This window comes from Anoplophora glabripennis, unplaced genomic scaffold, assembly GCF_000390285.2.
Source record: "Anoplophora glabripennis isolate ALB-LARVAE unplaced genomic scaffold, Agla_2.0 scaffold807, whole genome shotgun sequence".
Taxonomy (NCBI): domain Eukaryota; kingdom Metazoa; phylum Arthropoda; class Insecta; order Coleoptera; family Cerambycidae; genus Anoplophora; species Anoplophora glabripennis.
The window spans coordinates 33,607-53,875 of NW_019416890.1; the positions used below are offsets into that span (position 1 = coordinate 33,607).

The 20,269-nt window shown below is 30.6% G+C and overlaps 2 protein-coding genes across 9 annotated transcripts in view; one reads left to right on the plus strand and one right to left on the minus strand.

Annotated features, from left to right (window-relative positions):
• LOC108914349 (UTP--glucose-1-phosphate uridylyltransferase) overlaps positions 1-17,319 on the minus strand; it is a 35,274-nt gene extending 17,955 nt beyond the window's left edge. Inside the window, exon 1 of one of the 5 annotated variants that reach the window (XM_018720144.1) lies at positions 17,269-17,319. In XM_018720144.1, coding sequence (XP_018575660.1) covers positions 17,269-17,301 — 33 coding nt within the window. In that variant the 5' untranslated portion in view covers positions 17,302-17,319. Of the gene's footprint in view, positions 1-1,639; positions 1,676-3,857; positions 3,880-5,118; positions 5,274-11,713; positions 11,820-17,268 lie in introns of those variants that run through there. The other 4 variants (XM_018720145.2, XM_018720146.2, XM_018720148.2 and 1 more) reach the window with 4 other exon arrangements.
• Positions 11,614-18,043, plus strand: LOC108914351 (riboflavin kinase). 4 transcript variants are annotated; one of them, XM_018720153.2, is made up of 2 exons: positions 11,614-11,678; positions 17,464-18,043. In XM_018720153.2, exon 2 carries the CDS (start codon positions 17,485-17,487, stop codon positions 17,929-17,931), a length of 447 nt encoding a protein of 148 aa, XP_018575669.1. In that variant the 5' UTR covers positions 11,614-11,678; positions 17,464-17,484; the 3' UTR covers positions 17,932-18,043. The 4 variants fall into 4 exon arrangements, with proteins under 4 accessions (XP_018575669.1, XP_018575667.1, XP_018575666.1 ...); XM_018720151.1 differs by lacking the exon at positions 11,614-11,678 and adding an exon at positions 11,892-11,978; XM_018720150.1 differs by lacking the exon at positions 11,614-11,678 and adding an exon at positions 17,068-17,323.
• Positions 18,044-20,269: the final 2,226 nt, after the last annotated feature.

Sequence of the window (20,269 nt, forward strand, 5' to 3'; positions counted from 1 at the left end):
TTTTTTTTTAAAGCGGTTGTTGAAATCTGTTTCCATGGCATTTTTCAAAGTCGGCTCACATTAAACTCTAATTTTTGCATGGAGAAACTAAAATGAAGGGTGATTCACTAACGGTGACCAAAAAATGAAACCTCGTATCTTTGGTGAATTTTAAGGGGAATCTTTCCTATAAAGTTTTTATCTAGGACGCTTTGTTAAAAAGATACAGGGTGTTAAACTTTAAAATATTTTTATTTTTTTTTAATAATTTAAAAACCACCACGTGAAATAATTTGAAATTGGGTACATGTATTTAGGTCCAAAATGTGAAACCTTTTTCTAAAATTTATATGCTTCAGTGGCGGAGATACAGGGAATCGGTGGCATATTTTTTTTAAATAACTCTACTGCTTTACGGTAACAGTCATGATATTTTCGGATTCGTCTTTCAATTTGCTACAAGTTACTATCAACTCTAATGTTTTTTGAAAAAACACCTGATTTTCGAGTATAACTTAAAAAACAAATTGAAAACACCAGACTTCAACCCACTGGATTTCCTTTTGTGGGGTGCTGTTAAACGGCTGGTATACAGTGAAGAAATTAATACACTTGAGCAGTTAGGAGAAAGAATAAATAATACTTTTCATCAAATTCAAGCAACAATAAATTTGGAATAAATTACATTTTCGTTACTAAAAATATGTCGCGCCTGTGTTCGTGGAAATGGAGGTATTTTTGAGTATTTACTCAAATAAAAGCGATTATATAACCGAATGATTAGTGTTCTTCATGTCATTTAAGTAAAAGTGTTTTCAGTTCGTTTTTTAAGTTTTACTCGAAAATCAGACCTTTTTCGCAAAACATAAGAGAGAAGTAATTTGTAGAAAATTGAAAGACGAATAGGAAAATATCATGATTGTTAACGTAAAGCAGTGGCGTACTATTTTATTTAGAAAAATATGCCACCGATACCCTGTATTTCTGTCACTGGAGCATCTAAATTTTAGAAAAAGGCCTTAGATTTTAAACAATATTTACATTCATTGTTTCATTTTCCTCAACTATTTCCAAAACACATGTACGAACTTGACAGCATTTTTATATGTTCATTTTAGTATAATTTGTTACCTGATAATATATTTTTTAATTTTACACAAAAATTGTGTTTGAAAGGTCTTAACACCTCAACTCATTTAGAGTCATTGTCAACAGGTCTTCTTTAAACTACTAAATCTTTGTGAGGAGGCGGAATTAAGCCTTAGTTCATTTAAAATTGTTGTATTGTTTTGGTCAAAAAACATCCTGTAGAAATATGGCAGTCGAGATAAGGAATACTCTGTATACCAGTGGAAACAATAGCATTTCCTACTTGAAATAAAATACTTTTTTCCAAAGAATACCTAATATTATTTTATCAACATGGCATTTTAAAAACCGAAGGCGTTTTTCGTCTGGTCTTTTATAGAATGAAATATATAAATATTGCGTATTAAACAATCCAACATCAAATAGAACGTATGTTTCAACTTTTAACCTCGTTAATCGATAACAATAAAAATTATCTTCACCGTACAAAAATAACAAACTATGTGCATAACAATGTCTGTACTTTAATATTCACAGGAGTAAAATTTGATTTTTAAGTAAAAATACATACCGTTTCAAGAATGTTGATCATATTCAAATTCACTGATTGACTACTGAGACCACAATAAAATAAATTAGCTATGATGAAAATATATTTTAATTATATTATTTTGTCATTGTGTACCTACACTAAAACAATATAGTCAAAGTAATAAACCTATAGTTTTGCACACAATTTTAAAACACACCGATACATGCATATTCCTGTTTCAAGGTTGCATTACATTTGTATTTGGCTAAACAATTTGGAAAAACATCGCGTAAAAGCGCAAAAATCCATTTTATCTGCCCTCTTTATTTTGTTTTAATTATAAAACCATAGTCCCTACCCAATGAAAGAATTTTCTACTACACTGTAAAAGAAAATAGAAATTTGATCCAGCTACTTTCAGATATGTATATGAAACCAAATTAATGAAAAGGTCAGTGATATAATATGTATATACCTTAATATTTATTTTTATTTTCTATTTAGTGGCATGTTAATTATTAAATCTGTCTTTTTATAGGTACTTACTAGTTGTTAGTTTTTGTTTTCTGTTTTCATTAAATTATAAATAAAACGAAGTAATTTTTAAAGGAAATCACGTATTTGAAAATACTAAATTAACTTATCCACATTTTCATTCTCATTTATAGACAGGGAGGTAGTGACAGATTTTCGGTTGTAATTTTAGTCAGTAAGCCTTTCAGAAGACATAAAGGGAATATTGTCATGAAGAAAAGGGAGTATTCAGTACGGAAAAGTGAGTCTTCGTTTTGCTACTATTTTAATGAGACTCTCATGTTCTTTATATTAAAATTCAAAATTAAAAATCCTTCGTAAAACCATAGGCACGGCGCTAGCTAAATCTAAAGAGCTGTTATGGCCACGTGAACTTGAAATTTATTAAAAGTTTTTGTTATAAAACTGCATATGACCAAATCTAGCGTATATGGAAAAATCGTATAAAATTATGGAATTATGTTGCTTGATTTTAGTCAGTAAAAAGATATTGAAACATAAAGTCTATTTAGTCATACGCAAAAAATTTGAACAAATACTTTTCATTGGTCGCCTGTTCCAAAATGTGGAAAAATTCCTTATTTTATTGCAAGTTGATGTGGCCGTAAAAATCCTTTGGGGCCCAAGCTAACGATATGCCTATAGTTTTTCGGTATATATTTTTTTATTTTGAAGTTCATTTTAAAGCATATTTAGTCTCACTAAATTCTTGGCAAAACGATTAGTAGACATTATGTTTTTAATACGGGTATGAAGAACACAGGAAGATTCTCAGAATACCCTCTTTCTTCATGCGAATTATCTTTTGAAAGTCATACTGAATGACAATAAAAAATCGGTCACTACTTACCGGGCTATGTAACTAAGTTTTGACATAATCTATTTGACAACAAAATTTCGTTTATTATACAGCTACATCATGACAAAGGTAAAAGCACAGTAATGAAACGATTTAAATATTACAGTTCACTTTATAATTCTAATTTATTATGATGATTAACGCAAAATTCCATTGTTAGTACTGAAGAAGCATAATAAAATCATATTTTCATTGTAAGAAAATAATTATCTACATACCGGGTGTCCCAGAATATGTGGGCAAACTCTCAGATTTATACAGGGAACGTTAAAATGTCATGACAAGTTCCTATAAAAATTTTCCCCTCTACGGAGATACAGGCCCCTAACAGACGCCCATGAAAATCGATTTTTGTAGAACCAGGGAATGCATAACATTAGAAGGAGCTCATGTTGAACCGACAGCTAGTCCGTCCCTGGTAAACAAAATAAGCCAAATTTTTAATTTTTAAAGAGTTATCTGTTATCCATCACATTAAAAAATAATTAAATTACACAAAGGTTTTTAGAAGTTATTAAAAAAATCGATTTTCAGGAGTGTCTTTTAGGGATCTGTATCTCCGTATAGAGAAAATTTGTATACGAACTTGTCTTGTTATTTTAACGTCCCCTGTATAAATTCGAGAAATTGCCCACATATTCTGGGACACCCGGTATAATGAAAGCGTAAAAAGGTAATACGAATGTACTGCCATGCCGGTAAGATACGATAGACAGACGGACATACAGGCAAACAAACAAAAACAAATTAACAATTATCTTCCATCATTCGATAAAAGGATAGAACTTTTTTAAACATTATTCACTTCATTATCCCATTGTATAAAAATCCAAGAATTAATAATATAAAAATAAGAATATTTACCTTCTCCTTCTCTTCCTATTTAATTACTACTGTCAGAAAAGTTGAATATTTCAATAGTTTTAAACAAACATCCCCTTGCACAAAAATTTTCAACAAATTGCACAAACTCTGTAGATATTGGATAATGGCACTTTACAAAGTTTTATCAATACATTAATCAATTAAAGTTGTCTGGTGATATTCTAGCAATTATTTACGATAATTTGTAACGACTATACAGGGTGTTTGAGTTCGAGTGAATCAAACTTTAATCACAAATAGAACTCAATAAATGAGGGGGGGGGGGGTATAGATGCAAAACTCACATTATCCATAATTTTTCGAAATAGAGTTAGTGGCGCTATCTCGTTCATCGTGTTGAACTACACCATTTTAAAATTTAGAAGTGGTACAAACTCACATTTTCGTATTTATTTTTAAATTGTGAAATCTGTGAATTGTTTCCAAAGTCACATTCTCCTACGATCTGAAGTTGTCAAAACTCACATTATCCATATATCCACCAATGAAAAAGCTTAAAGCGATAAACCAATATGGCCGAGTACCTAAGGAGAATGTGTTTTGCTTCTCTATGTAGATGGTTGATTCCGTGTTTTTCTATGAGTTTCTAATTATATGTAAGATAAGTTTAGTTCCGAAGTTTCATATTTAAATTATCGGATATTAGAACTTTTTACTGTCAACATTTTTTGTACTTTGCAATTTTAGATTCATTATAAAAATATTTCACTTCATCATTGATAATAAAACCGTATTCTAAATATTTTGTGCAGCTTTTTATTTTGATTATGAACTACCATATTACACAAAAGTTTTATTGATATTGAGTTTGTTTACATGTGTACCACACCAAATTTGAATCAATTTGTTATAAGCATACCAAAGATTTCATAAATAATATGATTTTAAAAACCCACCAATACAGTGGTGTATAGTGAAAACGGTGAGACTTAGACCCTTGCCTTATAAGACAATTCTGAATTAATTATTGAGTTCTATTTGTGGTTAAGATTTAATTCACTCGAACTGAAACACCCTGTATAGTACAGTAACACAGTAAAAGCAACCTATGTATGTGCAAGTTATTGTAAATATGGTGTTTACTGCTCATTTCAACTTACCGAAGGTGAAGGTACATGTTAAAGAAGAAGCAAACATTTGCGAACATATTACAGAAAAATGACAAAAAATGCGTAAATACTATAAAAAAAAAATAATTTTTAAAATAATGTAGCACAGATGAAAAATAATGCATATTTACCACATCCAGTAAAGATGACATGTTTAGAAATGTATATAAACACAACTCGCACGAACTCAATCTATTCCACGGAATTTAATTCAGACATATTAATATAAATTACAATTTATTATCAGTATTCTCGTCACAGATTAGAGTCATCTGTATCTTAGTCTAGTAGTTATTTTCAATTACTTTGAAAATACTTAGTAATGTTAGCGTGCGCAAAATTGCGAACCTTCCGTGTCTATGCAAGTCATTGTAAATATACTAATTGACGTCTAATTGCAACATATTTTACGTGCCTGTATAAACTATATGATAATAATGATAGCTTGGATATAAAAACAAGTAATTAGTTGCGATAAATTCGGTAAAATATATCATGAATTAAAAAAAAATCATATAGATGATATCCCCCAATTTACTAAAGCTACATAATTGGAACCGTCATGTGCGATATTTTATTTTTCAGTTTATTGACGATATACTTTACGAATAACATTAAAGTGCATTTAGTGCCTTTAAAATACGTAAGCAACGTTAAAATCATGGATTCTTTAGATAAAAATAAGTTAATTTAGACCAACTTACCTACTGAGGCATAGCCTTTAGCTTTATTTGAGTAGGTGTTGACTTTTGTATATAGCGTGTCTGGTTTTTACACATACAGAAAAGCATGTTAGGGATTATTTAATAAAAAAAAAACAAAATAGAAGCTTGTTTTCCGAGAAAAAATTTTTATGAATATTTTAATCTGTTTGGTTTATGCTTGCAACGGATACAGATTACATATTACAAAATGTGTTTATGATTAAAGGAGTTTTTGGGGTTACTGATTCCGAATTCGGTATCCTTTTAACTCTAGCGCGTCAGTGTCAAGGCCATTTCAATGTCAAATCGAAAAATCCTCGTTGTGAAGAGGTTATTTTTGTAATACCGATTTGTATTGGACGAATAACAAAAACAAAAATAGAAAATCGCCTAATTGATAGACAGTGATAAGAGCGTGACATAATTTAATATATTTACCTACATCTGATAAAGAAAAAGAAACCAAGGAAGCAAGTACCAGCAATTTTATGTAAAGAATGAAAGTAGATGATAGTTTAGAAAAAAATTTTAAATTTTAAGGAAAAAATGTTAGGAGTCAGAGAAAGACGATAGTGAGAATGAAAGTATATCGTTGACTGTTCAAGTAATACTAGTGACGACGACTACATTCCTTATATTGAAAAGAATATATCAGTAACAATATCCCAAGAAAAAGTAAATGATCTCGTTCGAGATTTGGGTTTACCAAAAGACGGCTCGGAATTGCCTGTACCATGGCTAAAAAAATACTAAGCAGGCTGGGAAAGTAAAATCTTATTACTGTGACAGAGATAAGGAATTTCGAAAATATTTCTCTTCCGAAAAGAAATTCTCCTCGGTCTATGTTACGATATTACTGGTTTAACGAATCACATGAAAAACGGATGTTGTAAATCTGAAGAGTGGAGGCTATATTTATTGATTCATCAAAAAGAAATTTAAAAGCTGTTCTACTGCATAATACAAATGTTTATGCAGCTACCCCTATAGTACATTCGGTATTAATAAAGCAAGATTACTGTAACATGAGAGAACTACTAGAGAATAAAATATGAAGAACATAAACAGCAAATCTGTGGGGATCTCAAAATAGTCACAATCATACTTGGCAAACAATCAGGATTTATAAAAACCCATTGCTTGTTATGTGTATGGGAGATCGAGTAAAACATTATGTAAGGGCCGTCTGGCCACCTGGAATAGCTTTCAAACCTGGATCTAAAATATAATAAAGAGCCCTTAGTTAGACCATCAAAAGTCCTTCTTCCGTTACTTCATATAAAATTGGGTCTTATGAAGCAATGGATGAAGGCTCTAAATAATAGATTAAATATCTGGGAGAGTAGTTTCTTCAATTGAGTGAAGCGAAATTGAAAGAAGGAAGTTTGTATGGACCTCAAATCCGTAAGATGTTGAGACGTTGAGAGATCCCGTTGTTGTTACAAAAATGAATGAAAACGAGAAAGCAACTTGGTTTTGTTTCAAGGATATCATCGAAAATTTTGTAAGAACTAACAAGAGTCCAAACTATAAAGAAGTAGTGTTAAATTTGGTAGAAAGTTTTACAAACCTAGATTGTTTAATAAATCTTAAATTACATTTTTTACATTCTTATGTGGACTATTTTCCCGACAATTTGGGTGATTACAGTAAGGAACAGGGACAAAGATTTCATCAATAAATTAAGGAAATGGAGCGTAGATACCAAGGTAGATGGGATATAATAGACGGCCAATTCTGCTGGCCGTCTATTATAAAAAAGAGAAAAGAGGAATCCAATCCGCACATCTTTTGACAATAAAATTGTTCGACATCATAAAGGTGAGGTAGATTTGTAATGACGAGTAAGCCAGAAAACAGAAAACGTATAAAGATGGTCTCTTTCTACGTTCAAGCGTTTTTTCTCGCTTTGACCTTGAAATGGCTTTAAAATTGACGTGATAGAATGAAAAAGTTATCGGATTCGAAATAAGTTACCCCAAAAACTTTTTTAATCATAAACACATTTCGTAATAGGTTTCGACAATATTTCTTATTTTTCAATATTTTAAAATATTTCATATTTGGTTCTCCGTATTGGATCCACCATATTGAATTTTGAAAATCTAATACTGGATTCGGAATCAGCTACCCCAAGAACCCCTTTAACCACATACATAATTTTTAATGTCTCTGTTTTCGTTGCAAGCACAATACAAATAAATAGATTAAAATGTTCATGATTTTTTTTTTCGGAAAATATGCTTCTAATCGAAAAACTACTAAAGATACTTTTTACTTAAAATTTCATGTGCAATTCGACATTATTTTTTATTTTTCAATATTTTAATATATTTAATACTCGGTCCGCCATCTTGAATTTTGAAAATATAACGTTGAAGTTAGAATCAGCGACCTCTAAAACGTATAAAAATTGTCAAATTCTCTGACCTGATCGGGTTAAATGGACTCCAGATTCGAATCCAGTGACCACAAAAACATGTGGTCAAGATAGTCTGGCCTTTCAGACCAGGTATTTTTTTTGTGGCGCTGTGTATTGGTATTTAACTTTTTTGCTGCATGTTAGTAGCTCCTATATTTCACTTTTTTACTGCACAAAACAATAGTTAAATAAATTCTTTGTTACTCCAACCAATTGTTTTAGATTTCATGGAGCGTAGACGCACAGAACAAAATTGTATTTTGCATTTTTTTTTTCATCAGCATGTAGAATACAACTTGTAATAATTGTATCCAACTATTTTGGAGGTATTGGAATCATTCTGCGATGTTATTTTTTCAATAAAAAATCCCGAACACGTTTTTTTTTAAATTCATACATAACAGGCCATGCAATAGTTGCCAACTTTTCAGGGTCTCCTCACCCACAAAAAATAGTTCCACTAGATTCCCCCGTCTAGTTGTATTTAAGCGGGTGTAAACATGAAAAACCAGACACAGTATGGGTAAGTTGGTTTAAATCGATTGAATCTCGAGTCTACGTTGTCCATATATTTTTAAAAAGTCAGTACGTATCTGTATAAGTTCCTGAAAACTAAGGATAAGCACATAAAGTAGTGACTAGTAGTAGTAGTAGTAAATTGAAAATCACTAGCGAAGATCTGCCTGACATGCACCTATTTGACTTTTTTGACTATTCATTTTTTTTAATAATTGTAGTAAATTTTCTGTAATTAAAAATGTTTGGAATGAATATAAACATAGGCAACGCTGACAAAATCAGTAGATTTGATTGTTGTGTTCAATTTGCGTATATGTTCAACTTCTTGTACATGTTGAAAAGAGATATCGAAATATTTATTTGATAAAAGTAGCTATATAGGCAGTTGAGAAAAAAGAGGACGTCACATGGCGTTAAAAAGGTATTTATGAAATTGGAAAAATTAATTTCGATATCCGTTAGGGTGGTAAATTTACCGATATGGAATTTTACGCCATAAAGATCCCCGCTAGGGATTTCCTATTTATTCTTTTCGTTTTGCTTTCACTGGTGCCAACCATCAGTTCTACGTCGTCCTGTACATACAATGCAGAAAACCCAACCTCAAAAAATTTATTTTCCAAAATGTCGCCGGGAGAAACCTAGTTAGCGACCCTAATAATAGCAGTTTTATAAAACTGATAGTCGAAAACTAAAAGCATGACGAATTTACCATTCCCAAAAACTTTTTCGTACCAAATTTCAATGTACCTATACTCCACGGTCGAAATTGTAGAGAGTGACTAAGACATAATATAAAAACACTATTACCATAATGCGTATAAAATATAAAATAATTTTTATACGGTTCAATATTATTTATCTTTGTGCCGCTCGCTACGCACATCGATAGAATCTATAATCGTCTAGAGACCGAGTTNTAGTAACTACAATTCAGATATTCACCAATATTCAGTCGCGAAAAAAGCCTATAGTTTCAGTGTTATTTTTTTAATACATGTAACTGAAAAAATTGACGCTAAACAAAAATATCGCTTGCGCTATTGGAACCTACGTAGAAAAAACTGAATTCTTTATAACTGAAACTATAAAATAAAAAATTTTTGTATATAAAAATAATATTCGACATCAAAAAAACTACCAAAAATGAAAACCACCCATCTAAACCAATCTTGATGCGGTTTTCACTGTTCAACTTTCTAGCCCTCCGAAAGTGTCGAAATTGGCCCCCCTTATTGTATTACTAAGTGGTTGTGCTGTGTTGTCAATAAAATTGGATATATGATTCTCACAGTCATTAAAATCTAACAAAGCAGTTAGATCAGTCATTATCATTAACAGCAAACATGTGCAACCAGCGAATATGTTTATTATTTGTTTTAAATCTGCGGTCGGTAAAGTAAATTACAGGAAACGCCAACATACAGGGTCGGTTTTACTACTAGACAAATCGAATATAAGAAAGCGTCATATTATTTTATACCATAATGTTTTATTACATATTTACAACCTGGGGTACTATATCTCATAAAAGCAGCAATACCTATCAATTTAAAAATAAAAATACTTTATTAACAACATTTCAATTTATAATTTTTTTTTTCTAAAATTATGTAGGTACGTAACTTAAATTCTAAACTACATATTTTTTAAATTTCATATTTATTTTTTATTTTTGTCTTTCTTCGAAGTCTGATAATAATAACATATCCATCTGTTTTTCAATACTCAAAGATGTCTCTTTTATCAAAAAAATGTCACAGATGAGCTTATTTATTTGTTTTCTTAATTTAAATTCGCCTCCAGTATATCAAATATCCTGTCTGTCAAATTTTCTATATTTTTAAGACTTATTTACTTTTTAAAAGAAATAGGCAAAACTTAATTAAAACAAATAACACAGGTCAACATTTTATCTAGGCTTGTGCACGGGAATCGAAGATGGTATCCCAGGGGTTTTGGGGTCGCTGATTACGATGAGGGGGTCGGTTAGGCTCCATCACGTCAAGTTCAAGGTCATTTGAAGGTCAAACGGTCAAAAAAACTTCCAAAACACTACCATCCGAAAAATTTGAAAACATTCATGGACATGTTTTTGAGGTCGCTGAATCCGAATCCGCTGTTTATTTTTACTTTGCATGCATCCTCGAGGTCATTCAAGGTCATCTCAAGGTCATTTGAGGTTTTTTTTACTTGGATTCTACAGTCATTTTCCCAATAACCTTTTTTGGTATAAATCTCATTAATGCATAATACGGTAACAATTTCAATCTGCGAAATGCACTGTTGTGCCACAGACCTTCGGATTCAGCGACCTCAAAAACATGTCCATGATTTTTTTCAGATTTTTGGAAGGTTTTTGACCGTTTGACCTTCAAATGACCTTGAACTTGACGTGATGGAGCCTAACCGACCCACTCATCGTAATCAGCGACCCCAAAAACACTAGAATACCATCTTCGATTCCCGTGCGCACATGCCTAAATAAAATGTTGACCTGTGTAATCTTTGATGTTGAATTTGATGCCCTGTCAAAATCAAGAGACAATAGGCCCATAGCCCATTGGAAAAATTATTTCTTACACATATTTTTTAATTCTATTAGCTCCTGATATATCATATTTTTTCAGAGCGGTAGATAGCTACACATATATTATAGGTACCTATCTGTCCACATTGTGATCAGGACTAGTCCAGAAGTCCAAAGAGGTTAACTAAGTTTATTAAACTTTATAAAGAATTTAAGCTAATCAATTAAAGATAAATGACGCCTTGAATTTATTAAAATTATACGTATACGTATTACTTACATTCAAAACAATTTTCTATTAGTTAAATTATATATATTGCGATTTATTTATTGTATATTTGTACCTATGAAATAATCACAACGTAAAACAAAAATTATATCAACGTCTATTATATGATGGAAGTTTTATCAGTAATTAAATTTTAAAGGTGTGTAAAGATGATAATATGCGATGAAGTGTGAGATAAATAATTACGCGATCCTTTTTTATCAAGAACTGTCTACTAAAGAACTAATGTAGGTAATATTAAAATATATATATGTTTATTTACCCTCTCCAATAAAGACGGCAGCATCTTTGGTAACTCTAGACACAAACAAAACTGTCCTGTAAAACAACAGAGAACAACTGCGGGTTATTGATATTTCATAATTCGAATTATGTTATCAACAAACTGCTGGAAGACGAAATCCATTTTTATCGTTGGCGTAGTCGTTATCTCTAATTACTTTTAATTATTTAAAACATGACTAGAATTGTTTGTGCTCAATTAATTTTTAGCGTCTACACTTGGCTTCAATTACTCTTCCGTATTTGTAAGTACATTTGCTACCTGCTTCTGCTTTTTTTTTATAGGCAGATGAAAAATATTCATTTAATAATGACGGGAATGTTGTAAAAATCCAATAATTACTTACGATGATATTGACATATATGACGCGAACGTCTAGGTCAGAAGATAACGTAATTTATTATTTAAGGTCAACAACATCTAACGTTTCCATAATTGCATACCCCTCATGTAGATACTTTTTTCTTCTTAATGACGATATAACTTATATTAAATCAACTGATTTGATTAGTACAAAGTTTCTCTTATTTTCTGAAAAGACAAAAAGGCTTCAATTTCAAGAAAAATGTAACGGTGAAAACCGCATCTCGATATCTCGGAGACAGAACGCTTTTTATTTGTGATGTCAAATAGGTATAGGTATTGTGAATTTTTATATTTTTGTAAACACGCTTTTTATTGTATTTCACGTAGAATCCAGTGACGTAACCAGTATTATTCTATAACTTTCAATTTTCAGTAAGATCTTCGAAAATTTTCTTTCACACGATATGTACACATTTATTTTTTCCTCAAGTACACATTTTTTTTATTTAAACCATTAAATTACGAATTTTATGATTAAATTCGGAGTGCTATGTATTTTTTTCATCGATATCAGATTGATCTAGGGCACACTATTTGTATCAAAGATGAACTACAAAAAAATGTAGGTATCGAAGATGAATTAAATAAAAAATATAAGGCTTTTTTCGCGAGTGAAGTCGTATGTTGTAGTACGTGTAGTATGAGTGAGTGAAGAGATTTAAACTACCACAGGACAACTAAGATCAAAAGAGATAGAAATAGTAACTACAATTCAGATATTCACCAATATTCAGTCGCGAAAAAAGCCTATAGTTTCAGTGTTATTTTTTTAATACATGTAACTGAAAAAATTGACGCTAAACAAAAATATCGCTTGCGCTATTGGAACCTACGTAGAAAAAACTGAATTCTTTATAACTGAAACTATAAAATAAAAAATTTTTGTATATAAAAATAATATTCGACATCAAAAAAACTACCAAAAATGAAAACCACCCATCTAAACCAATCTTGATGCGGTTTTCACTGTTCAACTTTCTAGCCCTCCGAAAGTGTCGAAATTGGCCCCCCTTATTGTATTACTAAGTGGTTGTGCTGTGTTGTCAATAAAATTGGATATATGATTCTCACAGTCATTAAAATCTAACAAAGCAGTTAGATCAGTCATTATCATTAACAGCAAACATGTGCAACCAGCGAATATGTTTATTATTTGTTTTAAATCTGCGGTCGGTAAAGTAAATTACAGGAAACGCCAACATACAGGGTCGGTTTTACTACTAGACAAATCGAATATAAGAAAGCGTCATATTATTTTATACCATAATGTTTTATTACATATTTACAACCTGGGGTACTATATCTCATAAAAGCAGCAATACCTATCAATTTAAAAATAAAAATACTTTATTAACAACATTTCAATTTATAATTTTTTTTTTCTAAAATTATGTAGGTACGTAACTTAAATTCTAAACTACATATTTTTTAAATTTCATATTTATTTTTTATTTTTGTCTTTCTTCGAAGTCTGATAATAATAACATATCCATCTGTTTTTCAATACTCAAAGATGTCTCTTTTATCAAAAAAATGTCACAGATGAGCTTATTTATTTGTTTTCTTAATTTAAATTCGCCTCCAGTATATCAAATATCCTGTCTGTCAAATTTTCTATATTTTTAAGACTTATTTACTTTTTAATATTTTTAACCTTATATATATATATATATATAATATAATATGTTCGAGTATTATTCTACTTATTATATTACTCATTGGGCGGTGAAATGTTTAAAGCCTACCCTGTTCAGGGTAGGCTATGTTTTCAAGGTTATCTTTGGCAAAACCAGGTAGTGGAGACGTCACTGCGTATTCAATTTCTATGAATGATTTCTTATTAATTGAGCAAATAATGATTTACACTTTCTTAAAAACCTGAGCAAAGAATTTAAAACCCCTTGTGAGAAATCAAAATGTCTCATTTCCCTAAAATATCATCAGTTTTTAACTGCATGCATTAACATTTATTACCGTATTGGTTTTAATTAAATGTAAGATTGCATAATGCTTGTATAAATAATTATTGCCTTATCTTCATGAACAAAGTCCAAAGGAAAATGGAAACATTGTTCAAAAGGATTAGAGGATTAGGATTAATAAGAATTCTTTTAGAGACGCGATCACTTATCAAATATTGTGCAATATATAGATACAATATGATTCAACATAAGTGTAATCTCTATTTTCAGTTATTTTTTAAGACATTAAATATACTTTTTTTCAAAAATAAAGAATATCTCAATAACTGTATACATTGGATCCTACATATTTTTGCACATTTCTTTTCTTCCTTGTAATTCTAGGTATTTATGGTAGTATGTTTAATGAGTATTTATGAGCCTATCTAAAAGATGTGGACAAAAAGTAGTAGGTATGCCATCATAGAATAATGCTATAGACCATTTTCACAGAAGTGTTTTCTTCCGACCAATAGTTTAAATATACTTTGTTCAAAAATAAAGAATATCTCAATAACTGTATACATTGGATCCTACATATTTTTGCACATTTCTTTTCTTCCCTGTAATTCTAGGTATTTATAGTAGTATGTATAATGAGTATTTATGAGCCTATCTAAAAGATGTGGACAAAAAGTAGTAGGTATGCCATCATAGAATAATGCTATAGACCATTTTCACAGAAGTGTTTTCTTCCGACCAATAGTTTCGCCTTTCATTTACCGATTGCTCGTAAAATTAGTGTTTCTAATATTTATTTACATATTTTACATTGTCTAATGGTACTATACATAACCATAACATATAACGTACTGATAGATTGTTAATGTTTAATGAATGTTATTGCTAAAACAATAACACAGTTATTAGTAGTTATTTTTAAACCGTTGATCATTTGTTGGCAGCCCAAATTATTGTAGTTAAAAACTCCTCATTCCCCTCATAATTATGTAGGTAGGTAATTATGTATAACTATAAGCTGTTATGAACTGGTGCTATAAAATTGGCGACCTCGCAGAAAAATTACGTTTATAAAAATATGGAATACAGGAAATAATATACAGTCCGATTATATATGGAAAATTTGTATTTCAATACTACTACAAATAGTACAAGAAAATGCTAGATTCTAGTAATTCTGCATTTCAGTTATCAGTGTCATAGATATGGGGGAATCAGCCCCTTTCTTAAAGCGTAATTTTTACACCCATGATTTCTTGAAATATTTCATGTATAGACATGATATATTTCTTATATAGATACAGGGTTATTCACGCAACTGGTTCATTAGAAGGATACGAAGTTACCACAATAGGATTTTGTTGAAATTTTGAATACCCAGGTTACCGGCCATGAGCTTTTCAACAAAAATATTTTCAAAAATATTGCACTTCCGCTTATATCGGAAGTTGCCACCAACTTCGTTATTTTAAATGGGACACCCTATATATTATTGCATTTTCGAATTCTACGTGAAAATTTGAGGATCACTTTATTAAACATTCCCTATTACTCCTAGGAGTTACAGAATTTGAGATATTAATTTTTAAAGAAATAATTTAACAGATGCAAGGGTCCGCGGAGATGCTAGTAACTCTTTTCAGGAGCCTGATATCAAGTGGATTTTTGGTACCTGTAAAGGGGCATAGGTAACACTAAATTATGGTAGACCAACAAATTAAAACATTTACTTCTAGGTGTTTCATTTTTGCTGTAACATTTTGATAACTTCAAACAGATATAACTTTGTTAACTTAAATGAAACACCCTGTATTTTTTTACTCTGTCGTATGCAGATTGAAATTTCCTTTGAAGCCATATAAGCATTGTTAGGGTTGCCGTTACTACTTTTAGAGATATTTGCAATTTTCTATTATTTGGACAGTTTTTCTCCGTTTTTCTCGTATCAGACCTGTTATCAAATTAGTCATGACCAGAAATCCTCCAAAAACAATTGAAATTACTTGACATTTGTCAAGTTAGTTGTCAAATTATTGTTGTATCAACAGTTTTTGCTGAAAATTTGAATGAGGATTATTTTAATTTGTTTGTTATTTATGGAAAATATGACTAAGTAATTTCAAGAACATGTAGAGAATTTGCTGCTTTTACACGCTCCTGAAAAGAATTGCATCTGTCAAATTTTTTCTTTAAAAATTAATATCTTAAATTCTATAGTGACCCTCAAATTTCACGTAGAATTCGAAAATACAATAATATGCAGGGTGTTCCATTTAAAATAACAGTTATTTTGCAAAATATTTTCATTGAAAAGTTCATGGCTGGTAAAATGGATATTCAAATTTTCAACAAAATCCTATCATGGTAATTTCGTATCTTTCTAATGAATCAGTTGCGTGTCCGTCGTACATTGTTAGCATACATTTATGAACAAAATTGCTCTTGTAAAATTTTTGCACATATGCATTTGCTGATGTCTATTAAACTGCTTAATTTTCTTAAAAATTGCAATTAAGTTCATTTACGCGGTTAAGGGCTTTAGAATTTTTATATTTTTATTTTCGTAGGTGCAATTTTTTACCAATAAATGTGAAAATTTACTTAACTGAAAAAAGGCAAGGCAAAATGGCAAAACATTAATAAAAAAATAATAATCTTGAACTTTCATTAACAGTCTCCTATGCACTTAACTGGCGACGACCACAGTAGGTAGTAAGCCCAAAAAATCATCATACTATCGTATGGAGTCACCCTGTATTAATAATATTTTACTGATTTCTAAATTTTAAATATAAAATTACTAATAAAGATATCATTTTTCAATAGACTAAAATCGCATTTTACTTTTTTGTTAGATGAATACATAATCTGCTAGTATTATACTGTATTATTTTTATTGTAATTAAATTGTACTAAACGCTTAATTATTTCAAAATACGAATTTTGTCTAATATACTCGTTATCTAAAGTCAATTTGTAATTAGTTATTACTTTAATAGTCGTGACCTTCGTATGCCTTATATCAGATCAGATAGAGCTTAAATAATACAAACATAATTACAACATATATAATGTAACTATATATTTAACAGCAGCAATATTTAGTACTGTGAAATACCTTTTTATTTATTATTTATCATTACAAGCGTTAGGCGTTCAGTTCAAGCAAGGTCGTACGTAGGGCAATGCTACTTGTAAATACAACAATCGATAACCTTTAAAAGACAAGAAAATAAGGTCACTTACTGTTTTTTCCCACTCATCACTTACTTGCAACATACTGTTGATAATTTTTTTTTAGGTAAGAACTATAATTCTAATTTTATGTTTTGTAATTGTAATATCACAATGGTTTATTTTATGACAAACCGGTGACCGGTGCTACGGAAAGCGCAGACACCAGACACTACAAGTTCATAGACGTACGATTTTTTTTTCTAGAGGGTTTCCCGTTCTTCTGTAATGTCTCAGATAGCGCTACCGTATTTCGCCAAGGGTGAAGTTGTAAAGGGTTTTGGAAGAGGATCAAGAGAATTAGGATGTCCTACTGCCAATTATCCAGAAGATGTAGTAAAAAAGTTGCCAAATGAAATAGAATGTGGAGTTTACTTTGGAGTTGCTTCTGTTGATAAAGGTGAAGTCCATGATATGGTATTGAGCATTGGTTATAATCCATTTTATAATGGTACAGTGAGGACAATGGAAACACATGTTTTACATACTTTTGAGAATGATTTTTATGGTAAAGAGTTGCGGGTTGTTTTGTTGGGCTTTATTAGACCCCAAATCAAATTTAATTCATTAGAAGAATTCAAACAAAAGCTTCGCGAAGACATAGCTTATGCTAGTAACGAATTGCAAAAACCAGAGTATGTAAAATACAAAAATGACAGTTTTTTTACAGATTAATCCCTACATTTAGTTAAAATATTTTGTCGTACAGTACCTATTTCGTTCTGTATTTACAATTCTGAAAGTCACATTAATTATTTAAATAAAAAATTAAAATAAGTGAACTTTTCTACTGTTTTTATTTCTATTTTGTCAAAAGCTATTGGTTTAGCATAATAAGAACCTTATACACCAACACATAAAAAAGTCTATTATGAAGCTATTTATCTAGCCCATATAGGCGCTAGGATACGTCCGTATACAACATCGAGAGTCGAGACTCGTGCACGTCCAAACCGGTCTTGGTAAAACCTGTACAGGTAATTCATGCAGTAACGATTTGCGGATTTCAGTTTGATACTGGTTAAAATAAAATATTTTTGACAATATATTGCCAGTATTGTATAATTTAAATGTAGTGGACGGGAAAATGTAAACTATTTCTATTTTTTGTGATTATCGCAATAATTTTAACAAATTGCGCATGTGCAGTTCGTCCAGTTTCCTCATTTATACGTACGCACACAGATCAGTAATATATAAGGACGTGCGCAATTGACGCAATTAACAATAAATAACATATAGTCCAAGCATTCTGTCACGGATTAATGTTAAATTTGCAGAAATTATTACCTGGACAAAAAAAATATGACCGTATAGAAAATTAAATTTTAAATTGAGTTTCTTGTTCTTTAAACTCGATCCAATATGGCGAACATGGTTAAAAAAATCGCAAAGTTGAAAAAAACGTTTTTTCTAAAATAACTAAAAAAATATAGCACGGATTGAAAAATTTTAAATGGGAAAGTTGTAGGTTTTAAAAAGATCTATCGACTGATTTTTTGAAAGTATCGATTGCTTTGTTACTTTTCGAGATATATCGAAAAAACCGTTAAAAATCTTCTCTTTTCTCTTCTTCTATAACTCGTTTACATTTACGTGCCCATATTTGCTATTTACTGCAAGCATAGCCCGCGGCAAGCCAAAAAAGTACATTTTTGAAAAATTTAAAAATATTAATTATTTTTCGAGATATATCGATTTTTTGAAAAAAAGGCGCTCTCGAAAATTGGCTAGATCTTCTAAGCGAATAGCCCTACAGTAACGATTTTCGGTTTATTTTCTTCGTAAAGAGTTATATTATCATGCTGTTAAAAAATATTGACGATTTTATTAATTTTAAGGATCAGAAAATGACTGAAAAAATTGCACTTTTTTTGGGTATGTTTTTTTCAAATAAATAAATAATAATAATTTTTATTATTTTTTTGTACTTAATCTGGGGTAGCTAAACACGAATATTATAGCATTTTCGTTTTAGAAGCAAAATAGACCCGTAAATGTTTAGTTTTCTTTCTTTAAAAGCCATTTTCATAAAATAAAAATTGAACTGATATTAGCTGCTAATATTAAAAAAATAGTATTTTTGTCAAATTGAAAGACCCTAATGCTGGGGCCACACTAACGCTGTTAATTATCGCACTATCTTGCTTTAGACGTAGGTGTAACCACGACTTAGCGCCCTAATTTATCATCATCATTATTAATAGCGTTAGACGTTAGGCGATATTGCAGGGCCACACTAACGCCTAATGCCGTTAATTATCGCACTATTTTGCATTAAACGTATAGGTGTAACCACGACTAGCCGCTAGTTTATCATAGTCATTATTAATGGCGTTAGAAATTAAGCGATAACAAGAGTGGCGGACTTTTTTGACACAACAGAACGATTTGCGAGGCATTTATCCCACTGATATGGCTACGCTAGCATCGTCTAGGTATTGCAACGCTTAGAGCTTCGAGCATGGTTTAATGGTTGCATAAAAATGGAGTAATCTAATGAAAAAATAATAGAAGTATTTCAAACGGATCCTAGACAAAAAACATAAAATAATAATTGACGCTCATAAAAACTCATATAACTGTAAAGCGGCCTCAATCTTCATGATGAAATTATTTTATCAAATATCGCGTTATTTGTTGAGTAGACATCAAACACAAGGGTGTAGCTATTCACTTTACCGTGTAATTGAATATATTATTTTTAACGGAATAATCATCGCAATAATGGACGTTACACGTTAATCTAAGTGTGGCCCCAGCATTAAACGTAAGTGTAACCACGACTTAGCGCGCTAATAATTTATTATCGTCATTATTAATGACGTTAGATGTTAGGCGTTAGAAATGCTACACACACCGGTACACCGTACAAAAAACCATAAACAAATCTTAGAGTAAAAGTCATGTTAAATATTTCTTAATTTTTTTTATGCGGTTTAATGTAGGTATATGCGAAATATTTGTGAAAACTAAATACGGTACAGTCGTGTTCAGCAATCAATTGCGCAAA